Source organism: Platalea leucorodia (genome assembly GCF_965183815.1).
Source record: "Platalea leucorodia genome assembly, chromosome: Z".
Lineage (NCBI taxonomy): Eukaryota > Metazoa > Chordata > Aves > Pelecaniformes > Threskiornithidae > Platalea > Platalea leucorodia.
Genome location: NC_138858.1, coordinates 65036403 through 65062391, shown reverse-complemented (window position 1 = coordinate 65062391; position 25989 = coordinate 65036403). Strand labels below are relative to the sequence as shown.

The window sequence follows — 25989 nt, the reverse complement described above, 5'->3', positions numbered from 1 at the left end:
TATGAAGTTAGATTTAGGTGGAAGTCTACACGATTGTTAGTGATACCCTTATGGCTGTTCATACTATTTAATGAAAGCTAGATGAGAAAAGACAGTTTGGGAGGCATCTAGTAACAAGAGAATGGAAAGGCTTGTAAGAGTCCACCTAAACATTTTCCAGATCATCCCTGCAAGTAGTACTGTCTTCATTAGGAAAGGGATATGTCCTCTCCCTCTTCAAGCCTCTTCTAGAAAACGACGAGTTGCAATAAATCTTTTTACAGGAAGGATTTACTGCACTGAATTTAATATTGCAAATTTAAAAGTTGTTGCCCAGAAGTTTACATATGGTAAAAAAAAATAAAAAATTGTTCTTTGGGTATTTTCAATGAAGAAATATTTCTTTTGCACAAGCCCAAACTATAGACTGATGTAGTACTTCTGAAGTTAGTTATCAGAACTTCCAGGATAAGGGACTTAATCTGAATATACTGTATTTAAATGCAAAGTGCTAGGGGCCATTAGGCAGAATTTCAGAGTGAACAGTAGTTAAAAGTGAAAAAAACCCCCGACTTTGTTTTTGCTCTCAAAAAGGGTGAAGAACAGATCTGAAACCTGGTATAGTGGCTTAAAATTGCCTGTAATGGCTTGATCCAACCCCCTGACCACCCATAAAGGAAACAATCCCAACCTCTTTCTACCAGCCCTAGATGCTTATTTTCTTTTCTGCTGGCTCAGGCGGCACTTGTCCAACTCTGCACTGAGCAAATTCAGCATACTAAATGCAGCACTACTCCTACTCCGGTCATCAGTTCTGCTAGGTAAGAGGCAAGCTGGTCCACTGAAGGGTCAGATGAGCGCCAGGTTTCACAGCCGGAGCATGGACAGAAGAAAACTTTCAACAGTGCATGCTGTTGATTCTAGAAATAATATGGATCTTTATCCTTAAGAAGAATGAAGAAGCTAATACACTGTTTTCTTCTTGGTAATCTCAATTTCTGTTAAGGGGGATGGGAGGATAGACAGTTTGGAAGTACTCCAAAGTGACCATCAAAGAATTCAGCTGTCAGATTATCAGACAAAAGTTTTGCAATTCATGGTATATTGGTATACTTTCAAAATAAAACCTCATTAATTTGTGGACAAAATGTTCTCTCCTGTGCAGCTTATGCAATTTACTGGGGAAGATACAAAAGTACATCCCTGGGACAACATGGCCCAGACTCTCTGAAATTGTCCCTTTTCCTTCCCTCCCCCTTTACCCAAGACACAGCAACTAACTTGCCAAAGCCACCAAAGATACTAGTCTATGCTGAACAATACTGTTGCTTACTGAAGTTCATAGCATAAACTGTACTTGTATTCTGCAGCCAAATCCTGCTTGAAACAACATTCCAATCTCATCAGGAAATCCTGGGAAGGCTTTCAATTTTTAAGCTGTCATCTCTGACAGAGTTTTGAGAATTATCTTTAAGCTTTCAGGGGAAAATATTCTGATAGAGAACTGCACAAGAAAAACAGAAATAGATTAATTCCCCCTTAAAGTTTGCAATATTTAGTCAGAAGACCTTCCACAGAAATTGAGCAATAACCTTAACTGTGGCACACTGCAAGAAACTAAAACTAATGTACATTTTAAGAAGTGAATTAATTAGAATTTGTGGGGAGGTCACATTTCTGCATCAAGAGGACAAAGCTATAAGCCAGTCTGAAATGAGCTTTATGAGTGTATTTTCAGTATAAACTGATTTTTAAGTACAAGTTTGATATATTCTGGATATGGTAAACTAATTCAAGGACAACTAAAGGTCTGAGCACCAGTCACAAAAGTTCTACCAAAATCTGTAGAAAGAAAGGCAGTGCCTCGCAGAAGAACAGTAAAATGATTCTTGGTTTCCTTAGCTCCTTCCTTTTCTTTGTTTTGCCTTGACATAAAAAAAAAAATAAAATCCTTTTACCTGCTGTGGCAACATCATAAAAATAAAACCAAGGAACAAGAGTAAATCTTTAGCAGCATAAATCAAATCTGACTATCATGAACCTAGACATCATTAACAAAATCCAAGACCAAATATATTTATTACAGCCATTTTTTTTTTTTTTTTTTAATTTTATATTTCTGGGATCTGTTCTTATAGTTAAGCTCAGAATATAACTTTGTATCCTCATCACTAAGATAAATCAAACATCATGGATGTCCTTAAATATTCTAAAAGGGCTCTTAGTGGATACTAAGTGTCTTAGATAAAGAATCAGAGAAATGTAGATCTGGAAGGGATTTCAAAAGATCACCTAAGCCCATCTCTGCACACAGGCAATATGAAATATACTATAGTCCATCCCTATGAGATGTTTCATAAACCTCTTCTTAAAACTTCTATAATGGAAATTTAACAACTCCCATGGGAAGCATATTTCAGTGTATCACTACCCTTATAGTTGGAAAGTTTCTCTCATCCATCTTTGCTACAAATATAGGTTAGTTATGAGGATACTAAGAGAAACTTCCCAATTATAATGATCATGAAGTATGTCCAAGACTATCTAAAGAAGCCACTACAATTTTCAAAGACATTCTGGTGTTTGATACGCATACAATTATTTGTTGTTTCACCTCATCTTCTTCTAATTCCCTCAGTTATAAAACTGAAATCAGAATTTCTTTAATGAGATTGACTTTACTTTTAAATTCTTGAATCGACAGGCCATAGATATAAAGCCAGTGTTAAACAACTATCCTGGATTATGTGGTGTATCTTCATGCTAGTACTTAAAAGCCCAGCACAAAAAAAGTATCACATCATTTATAAGAAAAGTGGTCTTGCATTTTAACGTCAAGGATGGAGTTCTGTATTCTGCTCCAACAGGAAGTCCTGACTTTGGACACATCACATAATCTCTGTCTCTATTTAATCTTTAAAAGGACACTAATATTCATATTAAAAGTTTTGTGACAGTACTATATGCAAAATATTTCAAGTGCTAGCACACGAGGGGCACTGCTTGTTAACAGATTCACCAAATGTTGAAACATGGCATATCTCTAGAGCAAATCTGACAGGAAGCAAAGAACACAAAAGCAAATAAGACAGCATTTCTGCCAAACAGGTTATTTTTGGTATTGGCTTTTAACTTTATCTCAATTGACTTCTGTCTGCTGATAGTATCTCAATTCTGTTCATAAACAGTGCATGTCTTATGGTGAACTCAAAATAAAAATGGATTAATTTCAATATCAGATGAAGTACAAAAGCCACAGATGTGATATGCTCTGCAACTTGAATCCTGAATACAAATTATTTAGAATGCTAACTTTAGAATAGGCCAGTTGAGATACAACAAAACTGATATACCGTTTCATGGTTTGTTCAATCATGCACAGTTTGGTTAATGTTCTGTTCTCTCGCGTTTCTACTTTAAACAAATTCTCATCTAAATTCAGACTATATTTATATTCTTAAAGCACAAATCTGTCTTTTCAGTATTGTTCTAGCACAAACCGTATTCGCACTAAAAAGGTTTGAGGCAACAAATGTCCTGGTTTGTGTATAAAATTGTTTTTCTACTATGATAACAAATTTCTTGCTGCCATGGGGTTCTTGCAATATTTTCCCATTCATAATTTTTAAAAAATAAATTAAAAAAATGCATGAAGATTTCAAATAGAATTAAAATTTCATCTTATAGTCACTATTTCACATTCTACATTATTTCCCCCAATTAAAAAAAAAATCTTTTGGTTTACAAATACAATTTTTGTACATACAATATTGTTTCAGGCTTGCAGTCATGAAAACAATTATACTGCTTGGCTACTGGAAATACCCTGCGTTTAGCCTTGTTATGCACCTGAGATGTGTGCAACTGTCTCAATTACAAATACATTACAGAAGACCTAGTGCCTGATCCTGCAACTGTTTAGGCATCCTACAACAGCCATTTGTCAGTGATAGGAAGAACGAATATTGGAGGTGCAAGATTCTTCTGGATCAGGCCTTAAATGTAAGTGCATTATGCAACACATTATATGGTGACATCTCAAAATAAAATACTGTATTTTTATGTAATGCAGAAGTAACACACACAATTTACATATAGTAATAATTTATTCTGAAATGTTCATTTTAGTCTCTGTTGAGACATCACCCATGTCTCATTAATAAAGGAGCAGCCATCTCACCTCAAATACCAGAATATACAACAAGTTACAGCATAGCAAAAAAATTCTACCTACTTTAAGATAAAATCTAATTCAGGTAAAATAATTTTGTTCAAGGTTTTACAGTTACACAGTTTTCCTTTTTTTTTTTTTTTTTTGCAGAGCACAAAGAAAGTGTAAATTGTTACACCATAACTATCTATGCACATTATGTGACCACAGAAATGTTAATCATAACTTCAGAAAATGAACCATCAGTTCCATTCATGCAGAAAAGCAGGCTGGGAAAGCTTGTTCAGCAGAAACCATATTACTGTGAATTTCACAGCCACATGATTAATTATTGGGTTAGATGGACTCACAAATACTAAAACTGAGTATACTTTTTTTTGCATAAATAATACCAATTTTTCCCTGATGTAGTTTAGTCAGTCTGTAATCTAGAAATGATCGATAAAGCAAATATGACTGTATCATCTCTATCTGCAATGTTCCATGATTTCAACGACAAGCAATATTTAAAGGATTATGGGATGGGGTGCTAATTAAATACATGTTAAACATACTGTACAAATATACTTGCGTTAGCAATTTTATTCCAAACTGTCAATCAGGTATTCCTCCAAAATATTACCAGTGAAGACAAAGTATACTATCAAATATGGCTTCCAGAACAAGGACCCTCTAACAAGAATCAAACCTATTTACAACAAATAAGAACAACAAAAAAGTTAATCCCCATTTTTTTAAAGTTTCATTTGAAACAGTTTCTAAGTAGCTGCTGTATATAATACATCAGTTTTATTTCTTTTTTGTTGCACTTAAACAGAAGTTACCAGGTAAGAGCCAGAGTGACGTTTAGGACTCTGAGTTCCACTGGAGTCTGGATTTTCAGGCTTGGAGTCACGTTTCTTCGTGCTGTTATTTACCGGTGTTGGTATTTGTGATGGACGAGCAGAACTATTGTCCACACTACTCTTCCTGCGGCTTGGATTGTAGTTGAAAGGAGTCACCCTTGCTGCAACAGCACCAATGGGGGAGCTATGTTTGCTTGAGCTACTGGAACTGAATGGTGTACGCTCGCTTACGGTACTTTCATTATTTTCTGGTGCAGGAACAGGATTATTCTGCAGAGGCTTTGTTTCAGTGCCTTTCTTGTCTGGACTGTCTATCTGAAAGAAAGAGTTCAGACGGTTTTCTAAACCAATGGTACGAACAGGAACACCTCCATTCCCTGCAATTTGTTTTTCTTGAATCTCTTTAGAATCTTTACCATTCACACCCCCTTTCTCTGAAACACTGTCAATAACAGGGGGAGTATTTCCAGTTGGGGACCTTCCAGATCGAGGATTGTTGATTGGGCAGTCCTCTATCCTCACCCACACATCCTCTGTCTTAGAGACAGCTGGTGCCATCTGATAGATGAGCGTTTTGGAATCGGAGCCATTTGTGGCACCTGAGGAAGAATGCTGAGGATCATTCATTATCTGAGGAATTTCATTTTCTTTTATTTTTCTCCAAGTACCTTTTGCTGGTGCTTGACTTTCTTTACTTTGCTTGTGTCCAGAAAGAGAACTTCCATGTTGCTTTTCATCTTCACTTTTCGCCTTTTCACTGGATTCTGAAGAAGCTGACAGAATTGAGGAGGAACTTCCAGTTCTTCGCCAAGTGCTTACACGAGGAAGTGACGAGGAATGCTTACTATGCTCACGCTTCCATGTTCCCGATCTATTGATCGGCAGTCTAGATGGACTCTCAGAATGAGAACGAGCTATATCATGACGTTTCGCTGGTCTCCCATCATATTCTACAGAAGGGCTCAGATTAGGGGGTAATTTTCGCCAACCACTAGTCTGGGCAGTTGAATGAGTGGATAAAGACATATCAGGAAGAGATGGACTTAAAACTGGGGTCTGTAGTTGGGACCTTGTGGGAGAATCCGGCCTGGAAGGAGACAGAGATTCAAATGAAGCTGACTCTTCTAATTTCCGTCTTAGAGTTGGGCTCGGAGCTTCTTTAATGAAAGTTGACTGACGAACGAGAACAGGTCTCTCGGATCTGTCAGATTCACTTCCGCTAGATTTTGTGGATGACATTCTGGATAGTTCAGTCTTTTTGTTTGATCCACCACTGCTGAGAGCTTGGTTTAACCCTTTTGAAGCAGACTCACTTCGTGGAATGCTACTGGTACTCTTAGGTAAGGCAGTTTGCTTTGTAAGGTTTTGCTGGCTCATCTGCCTGCCTGGTGATGTATATGACATTCTACCTGAACTCGAAGATTTAGTTGAAGCTGTGCTAGGAGATGATGTCCTTGGCAACTGAGACAGTTTGTTGGGAGGACTTATACCATTTCTTCCTGGGGAAATTGAGTTTCGGCCGGGAGATTGCAGAGGCCTACTTAATGGCTGCTGTTGAGGTCTAGAAGGAGTGGAGTCTCTAGATCCTGACCTAGAAGGTCCTTTACTTGATCCACTCTGGTTCAACCCTGATGGTTGCCTAGTTACAGGAGCTGGCTCAGGTTTCACTGATGACTTGACTCCTCTTGGAGAACTAGTCAAACTTTGGCCTTCACTGGGACTCTTAGAGTTTGTGTTTTTCAGTGGGGGACCTTTTTTGGAAACAGGACTAGTACTTGAAGAACTATTTCGAACTCCTGGAATATGGATCATTGTCCGCCCACGTGAAATTGAAGGCACACTTGTCTGTTGTGGTTGCTTCAACTGGCTTGAAACTTCTGAATTGGAGCGAGCTTTTCCTGTAATTATACTTTTATACACTTTCTTCCCTCCTTTAATTCCCCTACTTTCGGATTCTGCTTTTTTAGACTCCAGTGTACTCTTCTCTCCTGGCTTAAGAATTCTTGGACCTTTATTACTAGTGAAAGGTTTTTCTTCTTGGTCTGGGGTAAGATGAAATGGTGACCCTAGAGAAATACCAGATTTTAATGAAAGAATAGAATCAGAGTCTGATGAAGCTTGTCTAGACAGCGATGCAGCAGCCGCAGCTTGATGCAAGCTACTAACTATAGAATTTGCACCTTCTTGTATAGCTTTCCAATCAAAGTTCTCTGAATCAGGTGAGAAACCATGTTCTGAATCCGGCCTCTGTATCTCTCTCAAATCCAGTGTTAAATCTTCTGCCAATATACCACCTGTATTTCTGGAATTATTTTTTTCACTTTCACTCTTTATTCTTGAGGGTTTTTTCTTTTTAGGCATAGCAGAACTAATGCATTCCTGCAAAAGATCATCTTCTGAGTCAATACTAAGAGAACTCAGAGAGCTGTTTCTAGAGAAACATACAGGAGTATCTTCAACATGAAATGATTTAGGTGCATAACCAGAAGTCTGTGGCCTGTTTGATTCCATCTGTGAATCAGGAGCCTCAGTACGTTTTGCAGGTTCCCCTTCTTTGTTATTATTTTCTTGATCAATATCACTGAGGGAACTAAGAGATGAATTGCGAGAAAAACAAACAGGTGTGTTTTCGATAGCAAAATTCTGCATTTTCTCATCTGTAGCTGCTCCTCTGTCTGGAATATCTTTAGTTGACTGAGAGAAAGCTTTAGGCTGGCTTCTGCCTGTTGGGTGTTTTTGACAAACTTGTGTCCTGTTACTGGGTTGCTGATTTGAAGACTGTTCTGGATTAGTGCAGTCTTTAGTTTCTGCTTCCTTTGCTTCTTTGCCTTTTCTTAACTCTGCCTTCTCCCTTGAAAGGTCAACATCATCATCATCAAAATCTAAAGAACTTAGGGAATCATTCCGTGAAAAACAGTAAGGAGTGCCCTCAATAGGTGTGTAATGATGAGGGGAATCAAATGCAAAGCTTCCTCTTACACGCTCTTCATTATTTGGCAATTTGTCAGTAAAATCTCTTGAATTGTTTTTAAGATTCTGTTTCTTTGCATCTCTGTTCTCTGGATAGCTTCTTTCATTATTAATATTGCTTTTAGGTTCTGTGTTTTTTCTTATACGTGCTCTGTATTCATTATTTTGGGGAACAGGCTTTACTGGTGATGTTGGCTTCTTCTTCTCACCTTCTGGTTGGTTTTTATTACTTAGAGCTGAAGACGCTTGTTGAATTTGATCCATTATCTTCTTCACTCTGAAGGGTTTGTGACTTTTTCCTTTTGGCATAGCTGAGTTAATGCACTCAGCCAGAATATCACCCTCTTCTGTTTTGTCATCATCCAGGCCTGGGGGAGTCACAGCTGAGCTTTTTGCTCTCTGTGAGTCATCAGTACTTCTACCTTCTGTAGGAATGGTATCTCGCTTTTCAAACTCCCCTGACTCTGCTCCTGTACCGTCTACATTGGCCAACTCACTCGGGGGCGATTCTATTGTGAGATCACTCAGAGATGTAGCTGTTGAAAAATTTATTGGGGTACCCTCAACACAATATACCCGTGGCATATCATCTCCTGGTGTAAAACTCACATGCTTTTGGGATTGCAGTCTGCTTTGTGAAGGCAGAAGTTTGTAAACTGGCAACTGGCTGGGCTTTCTGGCTACAGGAGGAGGTATTTTTGGAGCAGATGCCTGAGGCGGCTTTTTGGCTTTACGTGAAGACTTTGTTGGCATTGCAGAAATAATGCATGCTTCCAGTATTTCAATATCATCATCATCATCCGAATCATCCAGAATGTCTTTTTCTGCTTCAGTAGGCTTCTCCACTTTCTTCTCTTGGTCATCCTTTGTATCATCAGACTGTTCAGGTTCTGCTTCATTTCCATGTTCGTTTTCATGAACGGGAGGCATTATTCTTAACTCTACATCTTTCTGTATAAACGGCTCATCAAGACTCAGAGCACTTAGGCTAGAAGAGCAAGAAAACCCATCTGGTGTGCTTTCTGTAGCAAAATGTAATAGTGTATCAGCATCTGGCAGTACCTGAACTCTTTGAACAGCTGCATTTACAGCTGCCTGTCTAGGACCAGGCTCTCTCTTTTCTGCACTAGGTACTTTACCTTTAGCTACATCTCTTTTTACTTGAACTCCTTGAGCCGGGGGTGGCGTTTTACTTCTGCTTGGAGGCATTGTTTGTCCCGGGCTGTCTGGAAGGTCACTGGGACTTATAATACCACTTACCATTCCACTGCAAGGCTCACTTTGAACTGAACTAGCAATTGAACGGCTTTCAAAACTATCCAGGGAGCTTACAGAAGTACACCTGCTGAACATGAGTGGCGTTTCCTGCACATAATGTTCTGGTGGGCTTTTAGGAGTCTGTGCACCACTCTTTGAGGGAGATTTGGCACCTGAAGAAAATTCAACAGCTTTATGTCTAGAGGAATCAGAAGGAGACAAACTAGAAGTCTGAAGTCTACTGGATTTTGTTCTGATGTGTTGTGATGTTGACGTGATTTCACTTCCTGCACCTTCTGTAGATAGAGCCCCACTGTTTTCCTTTAGTTCTGCTATCTGTAGTGTGTTATTAGCATCTGTCACACGTGTGGATTGATCACGTCCTATTTCATCTTCAGCTGATGACAAAGATGACAAAGAGCTACACCTTGAAAAACATATTGGGGTATCTTCCACACAGTAAGTTTGTATAGTTTCCTGATTAATAGAGGGAGTTTTACAGGAGGCAGTCTTTTGCGCATGACCACCTCTGCTCTGTGCAGAATTTGGGTGAAGCTGATTCTGTCTCTTTGAACTGGCTGAGGGGGCTGATGTGTTCCCACTGCTTGAGGAAATATGGTCAGTTTTAGTGCTTTGCGCTGAAGAAGTCTTTGAAAAAGTAAAAGATGGCTTCTGAGAAGAAGGAGGAACTTCTGTTGAGTATTTTAGACTATAATCAATAGGCTGATCGACATGATGTTCCTCTTCATTGTACTTTATGCTATAATTAGTTGGTCTGTCTTCCTCTTCATGTTGTTCCTCCTCAGAGTAACGTTCACTATAGTTGGTTGGCTTATCATCATCGTAATCATCAACCTGGCACAAGGACTGGTTTACTTTCTGATTCATTCCTAGAGTTGAGCCTACTCTGTTCTGATCTGAACCATTGGATCCTCTTGATCTAAAGGAAGAAACACACTCTTGCTGTCCAAAAGGTGACTGATATTTCATGTGTTTATCATCTCCACTTTCAGTGTATACCGGGTACGTTGCATTTTGGCTCCTTGATTGCCTTTGTTCATTTTGTTTCATTTCATCATCTATTATATGCTTAGGCCGTGCCCATCTTTCATTCTGAGAGGGACTTTGCCTTCCAGAATTTAACTGTTCATCTGAGTATTTAAGACTATAATTGATAGGAGTGTCTAGCTCTCCATCATTGTCATCCATATGATTTGCACTATGAATCTTATGTGCCAAGTCAGCTGGATATTGACCATAACTACAAAATTTACTTTCATCATCTTCAGAATAAGATTCAATGGAAGGTTTCATTTGGCCTCTTTTACCATAGCCATCACTGCTGCTGACGCTATTTAAGCTATCATTTGAAGCTCTCTTGTATTCCATTTTTGTATAAGGCACAGGACATGTCCTGTTTGAATTCTCAGATTTAGGAAAGTAGGTGTTTGAGTGAGTATGGGCAGTGGCTGATCTCCTTGGGGCATTTCTGTCTTCTGTCAAACAGTGCATTTCAGAAGTGGAACCAGAACTTCTGTCTTCTTGTGGAATATGCATGCTTGTTACTTCTTCCATAACTTTGGTGATCTGAGCTGCAGCAGTAGAAATCTGCATTCCTATTCTCTTAGAGGAGTTCCCAGTATTCTCTGCAGCTGGATGATAGGTATTTAAGCCTACTGCTCGATCCCTATCAAGACTTCTATCCTTCTCGGACCGAGAATTTTCTATGTTTCCTCTACTGGAAGAGGAGGAGCCAGGCAATACTGTAGTATTTAAATATGGTGAAAGTACAGTCACATTACCAGCATTAAAACTCTCTGATCTGCATATACCATCATCATGCCGACTGGAGTCCAAGACATACTCACTGTATATATTTTGCTTATGTCTCTGCTTATTACGGTGAGATGCTTTCGGGCTTAAATTATCAATGTTGTCAAAAGTCTCTGATAAATGCTGAGCATCTAATTCTGCTTCCAGTGCCTTTTGTTTTCTGACATGAAGAGATGGTAAGCTTGATCCTGGAGACATAATGTTGGCATCCTTATATTTTGCTGGCCTGTTTGCCATGAGGTTTCTTAGAGCTGCAGCACTACCCATGGCTATCATTTTGTGTTTTGAGTGGATGAGATTTTTCAGCATGCTGACTGCTCCCATGTCCCACAGCGCCTCCTGATCCTTTGCATTTCGTGCAGAAAGATTCCACAGGGTCCCACATGCATTACTGACTATTGTCAAACTGTGTGACTTCAAGTGTTGTAACAAGGTTTGTAAGCAGCTGTTCTCTCGCAGGATTTGCCTGTAATTGAAAACAAACATCAGTAAGTGGCATTTCAAAAGGATAAGAGACAAAGCAAAACAGAAACCTATTATGCTAGAGGCAAGTTTTGCCCTTCGAAAGGATAATCATGAATTCTCCAGTGCAAATTTATCTCATTTTTCCTCTAGCTTTCATCTGAATGTTAATCAAATCCTATTACAAATATGAATAGTTAGCTTTTAGTACAGTTCATTATTAACAAGCAGCAGGTATTAATGTGTTTGCACATTCCTGCCATGTAAGTGAAATACTTGCCTTATCAAATGCATTAAAAATTAACTGTACTTAATTACTGTACTTCATACATGCATTCATATTAAGACTCTGTCTTAAGACAGTAGAAACTGTCTACTAAATATACATGTGGAACTGCTAAAGATTTTCAGAAAAAGTATACCCACCTATGGTCCTCATTAGTAGCAATTAAGCTAGAAACATTTCTTAATATTCCTCCTCCACTTTCTATGATGGCTAAAGTGTTTGTTTGGCTCCGGTATGTCAGTGTGCCGACTAGAAATGCGAGAGCACCATCAACAGCACATATGTCAGCTTTGTTCTCAGTACAGTGTGCTGACAAATTCCATAAGGCACTCAGAACACTTTTTAGGGTGGATTCCTAGGAAAATAACAGAACAACAGAATTAGAGAAGTTTTCAACTATTGATCACAACCTCTCAGAAATACGTAAGTTAGTGTTAAGGAATTATCTATGTTCCAATTTCTGCCTTCTGGACTCGTAAGCTAGATGCAGGCAGCAGCGCACCTGTAAATACTTTTGTTCGCTTCTCTCCTTTCTTTAGCTATCGATTTGGTATTGCTTGCCCCCAAGTCTTCAGAAATACGTGCCACAATACTTGTTAGATGCCATACTGGTAAAAATGGCTTGAAGACTAACTGGCAGGGGAATGTGGGATGGAATATAATCCTGTCTGGATACCCAAAATATATCTAGAAAATTACAGAAGTGGTAGTTACCTATTCATTAACTCAAAAGAGGTTTTATTAAATTGCAAAACTATAAAAAAGGCTATTGCAACAGCACAGCTCATGAAACTGAAGAGCAAAAGCTGTCAACCTTCATAAACAAAATTACAGAAATACTAGTAGTTTTGAGATGTTATTGCTATATTGTGGTCTGCTGCCATGTTAACTCAAAGCAACTCTCTTCTTCAAAGCAAGTTACCTAAAACATTCCAAATATTTGACTAACTGCTTTTGTCAAAAAAGGACAATATTTTTGTTTCGTGTAAAATAAATGCAATCTCTCCAAAATTTCTCTCAATCATTTATACAGGATACCTTCTTAACTTCTAAAGCACATTCCATCAATGCTTTCACACTTCCAACTTCTCTTAGAGTCTTTTTACTGTTTACATCTGCTCGCCAGGACAAGTTCCTCAATACACTTGCAATGACCTGCAAAACGTGAAAGAAAAGGAATGTATCTCAATATAGCTACTTCTTTACCAGGTTATCAGACTTTCCTTCTGGATTTCTGGAATGCTGTGGATTAATTAACAGTGGTCACGTTCAGCTACTGAACTAGCCTTTTGGCTCAAATCTGCTTTTTGTTGTGTTGCCTGCTAGACTGGTCTAACGTTTCAGTATGAAGTTTCATCAAAAGTACAGGCTTTTCTGTGTGGGTACCTAAAACAAAGATTTGAAATCAGGTTCCCTGCTTTCCACTCTGGTTGAAAAATTGGTCCAAAAATTCAGAATTGTGCTCTGCTCTGATGTCAGCATTAGACTTACATAATCTCAGGAGAGATTTATATAATATTTTTCTCATCTTTTCTGCTTGTGAAATAGAATAATAATACTTGCCTGTCTCTCAGATGGTATGATCACTTTGATTAATGTTTATAAAGCTTTTTAAAGTCTTTTAAAAATACACTTTTACAATCAGAATTGAAGACGAGTAGCCATTCAGCCTATGTCCTTGTCAGCAGCTAGACTGAGATAGACTGTCACTACAGTGGACAGTCATTACATATTAAACTCCATCCATTTATGGGCCGCAGTAAGTGAAGATACACCACGAGTCAGAGGGCCCATGTGTCCGTGACTTCCTTTTCAAGAATACCAAATACACTTAATATTTGCCCTGATATCAAATCAAAGTGTTTACCCAATAACCTCTATTATAATTCTAATTTTTTCTCAATCATAACTAGCTAGATCGTCCTGTACTGGAGAAATTTTTTTATGAACAGTGTTTTAAGAGATAAAGTCAATTTTACTTGAAATTGTTCTTTTATCTGATGATTCACTCAAACTGCAAGGAAAGCAGGTTTTTCCCTTCCAAAAGCTGTTCCAGTTTGTTTACAGTATATATTCATTAAAATAGATTATAATTTAATATTTAGTAATTTTAAACAAGTTCCACACCAATGAAGAACAGTTCTGCGCTCTCAACTCTCAGAATCACCCTAAGCACTTCCTAAAGACTTTATTTTCACGCTGTTTTCTTTACACAGCAGAAGCCATTGGAAGAGACACTCAAGTGTCACACCGAACACTTCGCTCATACTTAGAAAGCTTCTTTGGGAGGTGCTGGTGTCGAGAGTAGTACGACTTGTCAAGTCAAATGCAGATTCTCTGGAAATACAGCTTCCTCTACTTTTATTCCCCTATTATTTACTTGCTGCAACTGTAGGAGGAGTCACAAGAGTGTATTAACCCTCCGCGTAATCCCACTCCATTAGCACCATTATAATAAATTAGAGAATCTAAGATCACTCAAACTCATCTTTAAAACTTCCACTAAAAGATCAGGGTCATAAAAGTGAGCTTTATAGCACATGTGCTTTGGTAAAAAAAACAGAATATGACCCACAGTTAAACATTTTTACAAGAAGAAAGTTGTACTTCATAATTTGTGGAACGAGTACAGGTACAAACTTTGCATCAAAGTCAAGGTAGACAAGACGACATAAGAACAATGATTACAAAAAAAAAATCAGGCTGGGATGAACGAAGCATATTTCGAAGAGAGCGCCAAATTAAAAAAAAAAGAGAAGGCTGGCTATGGACAGCACACTAGAAACCTCACGAATATCACAGAATTCAAGTATAAAAATAACTGGTGGCAAGGCCGAATGAGTAGAAGGAAGGTAAATATTAAGAAAGGAGAGCAGAAATACAGTATTTTAATACAATGCAATGAAATTCATGGCAAGCGAAGTGATGGAAATGTCCAAGCTAAAGAAATATTTCATTTCAAAAGGACGTTACCTGCTGTAAGTCTTCACTTTCAGATTTCAGTTGGGCTACAAGAGCTCTCATGCAGCCCTTCATAGAACATAATGTAGCCTGTTAGGAATCAGAAAAAAAAAAGCAAGTGAATAGCATTAAATGACAGGTTAGGTGGCTTGATTCTGCACAATGTGTTGATAATTTAAGCTAATCATACCTGAAGTTCAATAAAAGGTTAGTAAAATATATTGCCAACAATAAATATTTGGTTTACAACTACTAAAAAGTTAAGCATAACTATCAGTTTCTATTCTGGACAATACATAAGTGGTAAAATTGTACTAAATTTTCTATTTTTTACAACAGGTCTAGGACTTGATCTAGAACTTTACTACCTTAGAAGCCTTCTTTACTATGCGCCAGATATAAATCACCTGTGAGCTGGTAATGTGTTGTTACCTACTGTCTACTGAGTCTCGCGATCATAATTTTTTATTTCAAATAAACATAGCGCGAAAATAATATGAATATTTAAAACTGACACAAGTATAACAACATTTCTGACATTTGAAGAACAACTTTTTAAGAATACAATAGCAACTGAAAAACTGTGAGGCTTATGTTGGAAATTGTTTGTGACAAAGCACAATTAAAAATTATTCAAAAACAAAGTACGTGTTATAACTGTACTACTTGTCAGCTGGACAGCATGTACATTTATATCTGAGTAGTTTAGTTTATGATATAAACCCAGTAATTGCAGCCCTGTATCAGTTACTGATTGGATGATGTAAAGAGCCAGTATTTTGTGAAGCAATTCAATTGCAGCAAGGATTTATGCTTTACTCTTGTCTAAACTTGGAATAAAAAGCAAGATATATGAAGCCTGTTAGTTCCATTCACTCCTGAAATGTCTTCCTCTAGAGTAGAAAGATAAAAGTCTTCTCAGTGTGAAGTTATTTTAAGATCCATAGCTTGGCAAACTCTGGGGCAAGAAATTATGGACGCTTTCTATCTTTTGAAAGCAAGGTCCATGTCAGAAATTAGGGAATTTATTTTCTCTTACAATAATTTGAAGTAGTGCCCATTATGAGCCAGACAGGCTCCAAATATTTAAAAGCAAGCTCCAGCCTGAAAAGGTTTGCAAAATTTCATCAGACAATAATAGTATTGTTAAATAACTGACAACTTTACACGATTTGACTCAATTAGCAGTTTTAGTTCAACATCCTCAGAAAAATCAGTCACTATCTGTAATTGTTGGTCCATAATCATTATGTGCTATACTAATCTAATGCTCATAAAAAAATTAAGCCAGTAGATAAAACCCTTACTTTCAGTGACAAATTAAAAGTGACTTAATTTAATATGAGAGTTGATACAATACTTGCATGATGCAACATTCAGTTTGTGGTGCTCTCTGTCAGGAACAGGATGGAATGACAGAGGTATTTTGAACTTCTGTCTTGAGCTCAAACTCGATATCTTATCCCGGAGATTTTCATCAACCTGTCTTGAGAACTACAATTCAAACATAGCTATGAAATGAAATGACCGTATGTTTAAAACTCCACTCTTACCTTGTTTGCCACATCTCCAAAAGTCAAGTTTGTCAGAGCCATTCCAGCATACCTCCTTAAGGTAACACTATAGTGATCATTTGTAAGTCCATACATTTCACAATCCACTTGCAACAGTTCAGCAATGGCCTGCAAACCTCCTTTAAAAACAAACAAATAAGAAAATAAATAATACCTGTACTCTAGTATCACGAGTACAGTACATATATACTAAGGAGAAAATTGCATTTATATGTACAGAACAAATCTCCAACATCTGAAAATGAGAAGGCTCAGAAAGATAAACAAATTGTTAAATACTGACTCCGGATCTTGAATCCTGTGCTTAGTAGCAGCCGAAAAGGTATGATAGCATGACATTGAGATTTCAGGGGAAAATGGGAACAGGAGGAATTATGAGAAAGTAAGAAGCACACTCATTTTTTAATTCCACCCAGCCAAAATCTGAACTCCCAACAGTTACATAAAAGGCTATTTAGTAAATCTGAAAATTACGCATTTAATTATCATCACTGAATGTTATTTTCTGAGAAAAATACATAGAATATTCTCATCAATAATGAAAAGTGGCAAATTAAAGAAATTTGTATGCACAGAATTTACTGAGAATGGGCTAAAAAATTCAGGCTGTTAAACAGGAACCAACTCATGACAAAAAAAATCCTGAAAACAAAACACCAACAAAAAACCTCCCATCCTGGAAAGTAGTCTCCATTGTAATCCCAGTACTTCTAAAATTGCAAATATTTCCATAATAATAATAATAATACTCTTTGACAATTCATAATTCATGCCAGAAAAAAGAGTAACTGACATAATTTATTCATCAGGAAATGGTCTGGTTAATTTAAACTGCATTCATCACTTAGAGGGGAAAAACTGACACAAATGAACTGACGATCTGTTTAAACTAGCAGTAAAAAACAGCGATATATCCAGTGAGGTACAGAAGGAGTGTCAGCGTTTCCAGCAAGCTTCTCAAAGGAAGTCAGAGAAATACGTTTGGTCTTACCAAGCTCATTCATCGCATGCCTGTGTTCTTCATCAAATGAAAGTTTCATCAGAACACACACAGCGGGACAGATTTGATGATCCACTGGAGCAGGCACTGATCCAGAAATAGGTAACAATTAGTATTTCCTAGGTGATTTTATCTAGATCCTAAGTCTTCCAAAGCGAATCTAATCTTAAGATAAATCAAATGCAGTTTTGTTCAGGGTTTGTATCTTCCCAGTAATCCATGAACAATTAGTTAAGAATATTACTAACAAATGTGTGGACTAGAAATATATTTGATGCTGAAAAAGAAATTAGAGGGAATCCTGAATGTATGTATTAAGTAAGAAATATGACTCCCAGTACAAAAAAAAAATTATCTTATTACTTTTAAAAATTAATAATCTTAGTCAAACAAATCAATAAGGTTAAATATTTTAGTGGCATTAAATAATACACCACCTAAGGCGAAGCTGTTTCTTTGGTTATGTCCTTATGAATGGTTAATTAAACCCTTTGTTTCATAAACGAGAAGTTTTTAAGTTCATAATTTTGTGAGCTAGATTCTGGCTAATGCACAAATGGTATTGGTACATCTTGTTCAGAGACCCACTCCTGCTAAATGGTCCTTGCGGTAAACTCCAACAGCCATGACACGGACCAGTGATTTCAGTAGTGCTTCTGTCATAGACTCCTACAGCCTGTATTTACAGAATACCCTCAATTCAGAAAAGCAGCTAAGCAATCCAGAAGGTTACATCTTTTTTCTATCTGTTCCCTGAGAAAACTCCTATTCACTTAGACTGTCACTATCTTCTATTTTAATACAGAAATATTTCTTACATACAACATTATAAATAACAGTTCACATTATATTGAATAGATTGAAATTATTTAATTTATTCTCTCTGTCCCTCTCCTAAACGAAATGTGCTATCTGAATACATCTCCATGAAAAGCAATTTGGGTTTATTTAGATATGTTTCATTATCCATTAAAATGTAAAATAGAATGAGTACATATTCGATATTCATTTACAGACTATAAAACACTAGAATTATTATCTGGAAAGCACACCAAGGTCTATGATTTAAATAACAAGTTTATAAATAGGGTACCATCTCTGTAATAGATATTATTTCCTAACACTACCTCAACTTAAAAACAAATACACACACACACACAAGAAAACTCTCATACATTCAGTAAGAAGTCAGATTAAAGTTGTACTTTCTGTAAATTTACTGTTTTCAATATAGCCTTGAAACATTTTTAAACGGCTTGCAGAACCTACTTGGGTTTTTGTCTTGGTCCATGCCTTGTTCATGGGCTTCCTGCCATTCCCAACACGTTTCACAGTAAGCACGGATCTGCTCCAAAAGATGGAGCACGCGGATTTCCCGTCTGCCTCGCTTGTCATCAGGCTGGGAGTGAATGATGTTATGCAGTGCTGCGCTGGCTCTGGCACGGGCCTCTTTACTACCACGAGAGTTTCCTAACAAGACAGAGTCTTTATCGTTGCCATGTAAAAGCTGGATGAGGAGAGGAAGACATCCAGACTGACGCATGGCTATGCAGCTGTCTTGGGAGCTAGACATTGCTAGCAATGTTCTTGACATGTCATCTTTATCATGAGTACCAAGCATTGATAATAATGAATACACCATTTCCACCTGCAGGTCAAATGATTTTAAAAATACAGTTACATTTAAAAAATACACATTAAATTAAAATGAAATTTGAATGGCAGACATGAGCAAAAAAGCCTTATTTAGTGGCGCAAAAAACAGTGCTATTTAGAAATAATTAAGTACTATTACTACTTCAGCATTCATAATCTTAATAAATTTCACTTAGTGGTTAAATGGCTAGAAGTGGGTGGTAGCTGTATGTAACTATCGATCTACAAGACCAATGGCAAAGACTTCTACATTTCTATTGTACAAAAATATTAAATAAACATACTAATGAAAGTGATTGAGAAATCTTAAAATTAATTCTGTCTCATAAAAATATGCTCTGTATCAATCACACTTTCATGTAAAGATGCTCTGCAGTGAAAAACTGCTATGTGGCATTAAATACAATTATTCTAGACAAAGGATAAGAATGATTATATGAAATTTTAATTTGCATTGTGCTAAAAAAAAAAATCTTACATCCATGTATTTTGAAGTGTTCCTTTAAAATTATGTCAAATTAACTAATCATTTTTTGTTACGATTACTGACTTGCATATGGACTAGCTTATTTACAGCAATGGCAAAACTGAAGAGTTAAATTAACACTTTTTCAAGTTTACAGGGATAAAACCAGTAAAGCAACAAAATGCTCATTTAATATATACAAAATACTGAGCATTTGTCAAGTTAAATCAAGCCACGAAAACCCAGCATTACACATTTAACTTGGAGTAATCAAATTTCTTGTTAAAAAAATAGCAATTTTTGAGGAACTCCCTTGACTGTCATGTAATACAGTGGTCAATGCACTATGTGGTTTGTCTTTCCCACTCTGTTTTCTTCAATAATAGCTTTAGATCAAGAAATGCATTTGGTACTTTTAGTGAACTTTTAGTAGAATAACAGGCTGTAGAGGATGATTTTAGATACTATCTAGAAACTTCAAACTCGCAAATCCAAGATAAACAGGAACATTCAAAATCAAAGCACAACATAAAGAAACTATCAAAGGGAATTGTAAAGTAGCAGAATGTGTGTTTCTTTAGAACATACAAATTAAGGAAGAAATGAGACTTTGGACTGTTAGACAAAGTTTTCTACTAATAACTAGATATTTGCACTGGTTACCAGACCAATGAATGATTTTATTTGCTTTCTTCAGAGGCAATTCTAATGTGCCTGAAGATGAGTACAAATACTGAAATATAAAAAAATTGGATAGCAGTAGGTAGACTAAGCAGCAAGTTAACATGAACTTCTCTAAATACTATAAGATTGCTGAAGAAATAGAAAGCTTAGAATCTGTGAAACTGTATGATCACATGCAAAATCCACTGAAATAGTCTTGGAGACAATTTTATGACAGCCTAGCATCCCAGTTTGGAGATTCTGTCTTCTTGGTCTGGGAAAAATCAAATACAGTATTAAGACAAACCACTTGGATTCTTAAAGGAGAGTGAATTTAATGTGCTTTATGCATGCCTTTAGATAAAACACTTCAATTGGCAGCTTTAATCCAGTGTTATTTATATTTGGAAGGTAAAGTTTTTGTCAGAGAGTAAAGCTGAAGAAGCCACCAAAATCCGGCATCCAGGTTGTGGCAAATATAGTCTAGGAAAAACTAGAAACATATTTGGCTGTCTCTCTCTCTCTCTCTACACACACTGCCCACAGACACATCTCTTTCTGCATCTGTAAATGCATTCCTCTATTTAGAATCTCTACCACTTTCCCTTCTTCTCATGCATTAATGTTACGCTTTTCCTACCCCACGAGCACACTCAGTTCAACCTATTTCTTTGCCTCCATCCTTCCCTACTCAGTCCCTTTCCCTGCCTTCACGAGCTCTCCTGTTGTCAGCAGTTCTGGGAATTCTACAATTTGCAATGACAACTTGCAGACAGACAGACTAGCTGATATCACCCCCATTTGGTACACGCATACAGTGCAGGACTGAAATGACATCATTATAACACTGTTTTAAGGCCCAAAGTAATTAATACTATGTCAAGCTAATAGGCCCTGCTTCCCAGAAGACTGCGCTCAGCAGTACACACCAATAGTATGTACACCGCTGCTGATTCCAGAAGCAGTATAAACTTCAGTGTTTCATTAACTCAATGTTGTGTTACAGATGTGCCCTTTTCTTCCCCTCTCTTTTCATGCTGCACATACACTTTGAGCACAGTCTTTCATGAACAGACATTTATCAACATGAAGGGCCTACATAATTTGTTCTGGGTTTGTTTGTCCCTTTAATTTCTTAGCAATTGCATCTGTTTTGTGGATTTGGACTCTGGAAAAGTATTTGAAGAACTGCTCTTAAAAGGGTTAGTTTTCATCACGGATTACAAATCAACATAACAAACTTTCTAGATATTCTATTAATTTCTAGCAACCGTTTTTTCCTTACTGTAACAACTCTTAACTGATCATCAAGTTAAAAAAAGGATTTCTGTGCATGTATTTTAAAAGTTGAAAAAATATTCTAAAATTTCAACTCCATAAAATTACTATGTGTGGATAGATCGTTCAACTAATATTAGTACTATTGGCAGAAACAATGAGGTTATTGTATTAGTAAAAATGTAGCATTAGCGACCTGTGGTTTGTAATCTTCGGTTACCTTGGTACCCAGATGACTTGTCAATCTGCGAGGAACAGAATAGTTACTACTAGAGCTCATAACACTGGCTGTCTCATGGTCCATTCGAGCAGCAGAAGCCTAAAAATTTAAACAACAATTCAGTATAAAACAAAGTCTGCGTGAAAAAACAACTATTGGCTAATTCAGTTTCAGCACTGGATCATGAAATCGTATTCACGGTAATGAACTGTCAACTTACTTTTGTTAAGTTAGGTCCTCTCTGCCCTGACACAATTTAGAGGTCACTGTTAAACTGGGTTTTATTAACCACTTTTCCTGAAATTGTCTCAATAGGGTTATATTTTCAATGGAATTATTTTATAATTACTATTTTCACCAGGAAGGAGAAGTGGACTTTGCAACAAACCAACCCGTAATTTTTACAGAGGAAAAAAAAACCAGCCTCAACTTTTATGTCAGATTATGTAGTGCATAGGGGTAAGTCTGTACTTCTTCAGAACACAACCAGGCATGCAAGAACTGGCAAATAAAAAGATTTATCTGGACAAGGAGTAACCCTACTTGAATTTGTCCATATCAAAAGCAAATTATGAGTGGATGAATCTAGTTCATTTTTAAATGAAAAGCTATAAAATAATGCTGACACTATTTGCTGTGATTTTCCTAGAAATTATTGTAAATAGCATGCTCATACCTGTAGTAGCAAGACCCAGTTATTCAAATCTTTGTCCTCTTTTAATCCATTTTGTGTATTCACATTTTTCCTTTTTTTACCATCTTTTATCCACTCACTCTCTTTGCCTTTTTTTTCCCCCTTTGTTGTTGCTTTCTTTCTTTTTCTCTGCTTCCTATCTGTGAATTTTCCCTTACTATGTCCCTGCCTTCCCGTGCACTTTGGAGAACTTAAAAATACATTTGAAGACTGAACTCTTTTAGTAGCAGAACACCAGTCTTTTGTTGATGCTCTACAAAACCTAAAATCTGTTCATGAAATTATTAGCTTAATTTGCAAAACAACATTTTCAAGCTATCTGGATCAATGAGTATGACTTTTTTTCCAACAAAAATGTATCACACACTGAAAAAATCTGTATGAAAGATATTTTGAAATAATTTCTACGTTTTTTCTAGGGGCACCATAAAGAAAGACGACTATTCTTCTCCAAGTATTTGCTGTTCATGCAGTTCAACATCTTAAATTTGAAGTTGAAAGTGACTATTACTAAAACGTAGGTATAACTTCATGTAATGTTCATCTAGACACACAAAAATTATAGTTATACTGGAATATTTAAACACACATTATTATACTCATTTCGCTCTCCCATTTGAATCCGGAACATTTCATGCATGTTCCAGAATAAGTATTATGCTAAAAGAGTATAACTAGAAGGATTTATGTTCACACAATTTATTCTAATATATATTTCCTGTGTAAACAAGCCCTTATTTTCTCTGTTGAGTACAGGAAAAAATAAAAATCTTAAAGCTTAGAATGAAAATTATATTGGACTTTCTCAATTATTCAATTAAACAATCTGCAGTGCTAGGAATATGTGAATGAATTCCCATATTTTTACACTGAGTAATCCTTTCATATCATCTTGACCTCAAAGTACATTCAGAGGATTACAGGTTCAACATAATGTACATGCCAGAATTCTCCATTATTAGGTTCAGTATGATTGTTTTATCCAAGAAGGTAAAAAAGACATAAGTCTGGAGCACTACCTATTAAAATTCACCATGGTGTAGACAGAAATAGCATTATTTTTCTATCGTTACCCCAAAACCGTATCAACTTTGATTCCGATAACTATTTCCTTCAGAGCCATCATGTGGCCTTGCTACTTTGAGGATGCGAGGATGCCCAAATGAAGCGTAGCTACATTTCATACTGGCTCATAAAGATTGATGTGGAAGAACTAGTGTAAGGTGTGTAGTCATTCATCTGGGAAAATGGGAATATGTTACGTGGACCCTTCTTGTGTAAAACCTTCTTTTTCAGTATCTTCTATCTGCCTACTTCATCTCGTTTTCTCCTTTTATACTTTACTGTCTTTCACTCGTTGTTTTACTATGCTTGCTGTTTACTCTGTCAAATAGGTAATTTTCCCTATTTTGTGGCACATTTTCTTAACAAAATAGACAATCTCATTGAATACCTTTATAAAACTTGCGAAACAAAGGTATGAAAAAAATTGTACTTCAGCAGCAGGATAGTGAGTGTAATGGAAAAGAGAAGATAGCTGAAAGATGGTGCAGAAAATGACATAACTGAATCCTGAAAAATCCTGGATTCAATTGGCAATGTTTCAATTAACACTGATTATATGACTGCAAAACCAATTAGAACCAAATGATTTGGTTAAAACTTTTCTTTTTGCACTCAACTGAATAGTGATTGCTCAATGTATATTGAGCTGGTTTATCAGAAATAAATGTTGAGCTCAATACGTTAAACCTCCTCTGTCTGGACTTGCACTGAAAGCAGCTGATCCCCAGATGTCTCTTAACACAGACTGAGTGCCCTGTCCACCTCCAGGAGGAAGGAATATGCATGTTTTATACATTTTTATGAGGCAAAGTTCAAAATTGCACAAATCCTCAACATAAGACCTCAAATGAAGTATGAATGAATCTCCCACTTGCATACGTATGCCAAGACATGACAATCCCTTCTTCCTTCCTTCCCTGTAAAATATCTGTTGTTCAGAATAACTCCCGATTCATACACTGAAGATGGATGATACAGCCACAACACATCAATTATTTAAATACATTATGCTTTCAGACCCAAAGCAGCACTGAACTATTTTCTTCCCAAACAATAAAGCTGTCATAAGAATTAGAGTCAGAGCCTCAAGCAATTGCTCAGATATGGCCGATGGAACTTAATTCCAAAAGGTGATCAAACATATTTCAAAAGCAAAATTATAGGCTGTGCTTAATGTTTAATCAAGTGAAATATTCTAGCCAAACCACAATTCTTTCTGATAAATCTTTTTGTACAAGACACTTTCAGAAGGACTTAAATAATTTTAGTTCCCTGGAGTAGCAAAAATATTTTGCATATGAATTCAACTATTAAATTCGTAGTGCAAAGTTTTAAGAACACAAATTACTAGTGGGAATGTCTCAGCTACAGTTGGAAATCATTAAGGGAATGATCATTAGCACATGGTAAATAAATAAAACTATTTTTAGCCAAAGACACAAATCATAAATTTTTATAGATATTTGTTTTAAAAGACAAGTAAAGAATTTAATGTACCCCTTAAAATATTCCACTAATGTATTTCACTAATAAAAGGAACAGCAATGAAAGATTATTTAGAAGCATTTAAATAACCCTTCAGCCCGCTTCCAGGAGATTACCTCATTGATACAACTGTTTCAAAGCTTTATCTAAAACAGTATTAAAGAAAAATTAATGATAAACCTGCTATTTGGTTCTCCTCTTTTTTTAAACATCAATGATATTTCACTGGTAATTTTTAAAGTGAGAATTTGAACAATTTTCCATACTTAAACCATACTTCTAATATTACAGTTCCCCTACAATGAAATACATTTTCTGTTAGTTGCTCTTGTTATCTCCTTCATAGCATTGGGCTCATTAATCATTTAAACAGAAGAAAAATGCTCCTTGCATTATTGAATATTTATACTTCACCTTATTAAAACATTTCCTTCCAATAAATACAAGAATTTTCTCACGTATAGATGGAAAGAAGAAAAACATGTATCTTTTTAAAATGAGCAGGCATACAAACACCTTAAGGTATACACCAATATATAAGCACTGTACATTTTGAGTATTTAATTATACTATCAACAAACACAATAATCAATTTACCTGACCAGTACTGCTAGTTGCCATGCTGATTTCTGCTGCTCCTTGACCTTCATTCTGCCTCTCTGTATCATGGGAACCTGCATCATGCTTGCTTTGAGGTGCTCTCTGTTAATATAAGAGTTCATGAAATTACATACAGAAATGAAGTACACTTGACCATTCAAAGCTCTCTAGACTGTGAATGCATCAGTGCTGCACCCTCACAAAGCCACTGAAGAGTACTTTGTATTTCATAACCCTTAGCCTCAATAATTAACAGCTGAGACTGAGTGTCTTCGAAAAACTGCAAGATGAAAGCGAAGCATGTCCTCTGAGGATTATAGCCCTGCAAGACAAAGGATTTGCTGTGAGACACAGAAACACCATTTTCCACCAGCTGTGCTCACATCGCTATCAGAAATGTAACAGAACTGGGGCAAACAACTGTCTTCTCTGCACCGCCCTGTGATCCGTGCATTTACTGGACACTACAGCTAGCATAGTTCAATTAAGCTTTGCATTCAAAGATGAATAATTTCTGCATGAAC

The 25989-nt window shown here is 36.6% G+C and overlaps 1 protein-coding gene across 6 annotated transcripts in view; it reads right to left on the bottom strand.

Annotated features, from left to right (window-relative positions):
• Window positions 1-4083: 4083 nt before the first annotated feature.
• Window positions 4084-25989, bottom strand: part of APC (APC regulator of WNT signaling pathway) — a 97340-nt gene continuing 75434 nt past the window's right edge. For 3 of the 6 annotated variants that reach the window (XM_082336326.1, XM_082336324.1, XM_082336325.1), the window contains exons 8-16: window positions 25463-25567; window positions 21598-21720; window positions 18608-18986; window positions 17330-17425; window positions 16318-16457; window positions 14777-14854; window positions 12842-12958; window positions 11944-12158; window positions 4084-11521 (exon numbers count right to left, since the gene is read on the bottom strand). In XM_082336326.1, coding sequence (XP_082192452.1) covers window positions 4960-11521; window positions 11944-12158; window positions 12842-12958; window positions 14777-14854; window positions 16318-16457; window positions 17330-17425; window positions 18608-18986; window positions 21598-21720; window positions 25463-25567 — 7815 coding nt within the window. In that variant the 3' untranslated portion in view covers window positions 4084-4959. The remainder of the gene's footprint in view (window positions 11522-11943; window positions 12159-12841; window positions 12959-14776; window positions 14855-16317; window positions 16458-17329; window positions 17426-18607; window positions 18987-21597; window positions 21721-25462; window positions 25568-25989) is intronic. The other 3 variants (XM_082336328.1, XM_082336329.1, XM_082336327.1) reach the window with 3 other exon arrangements.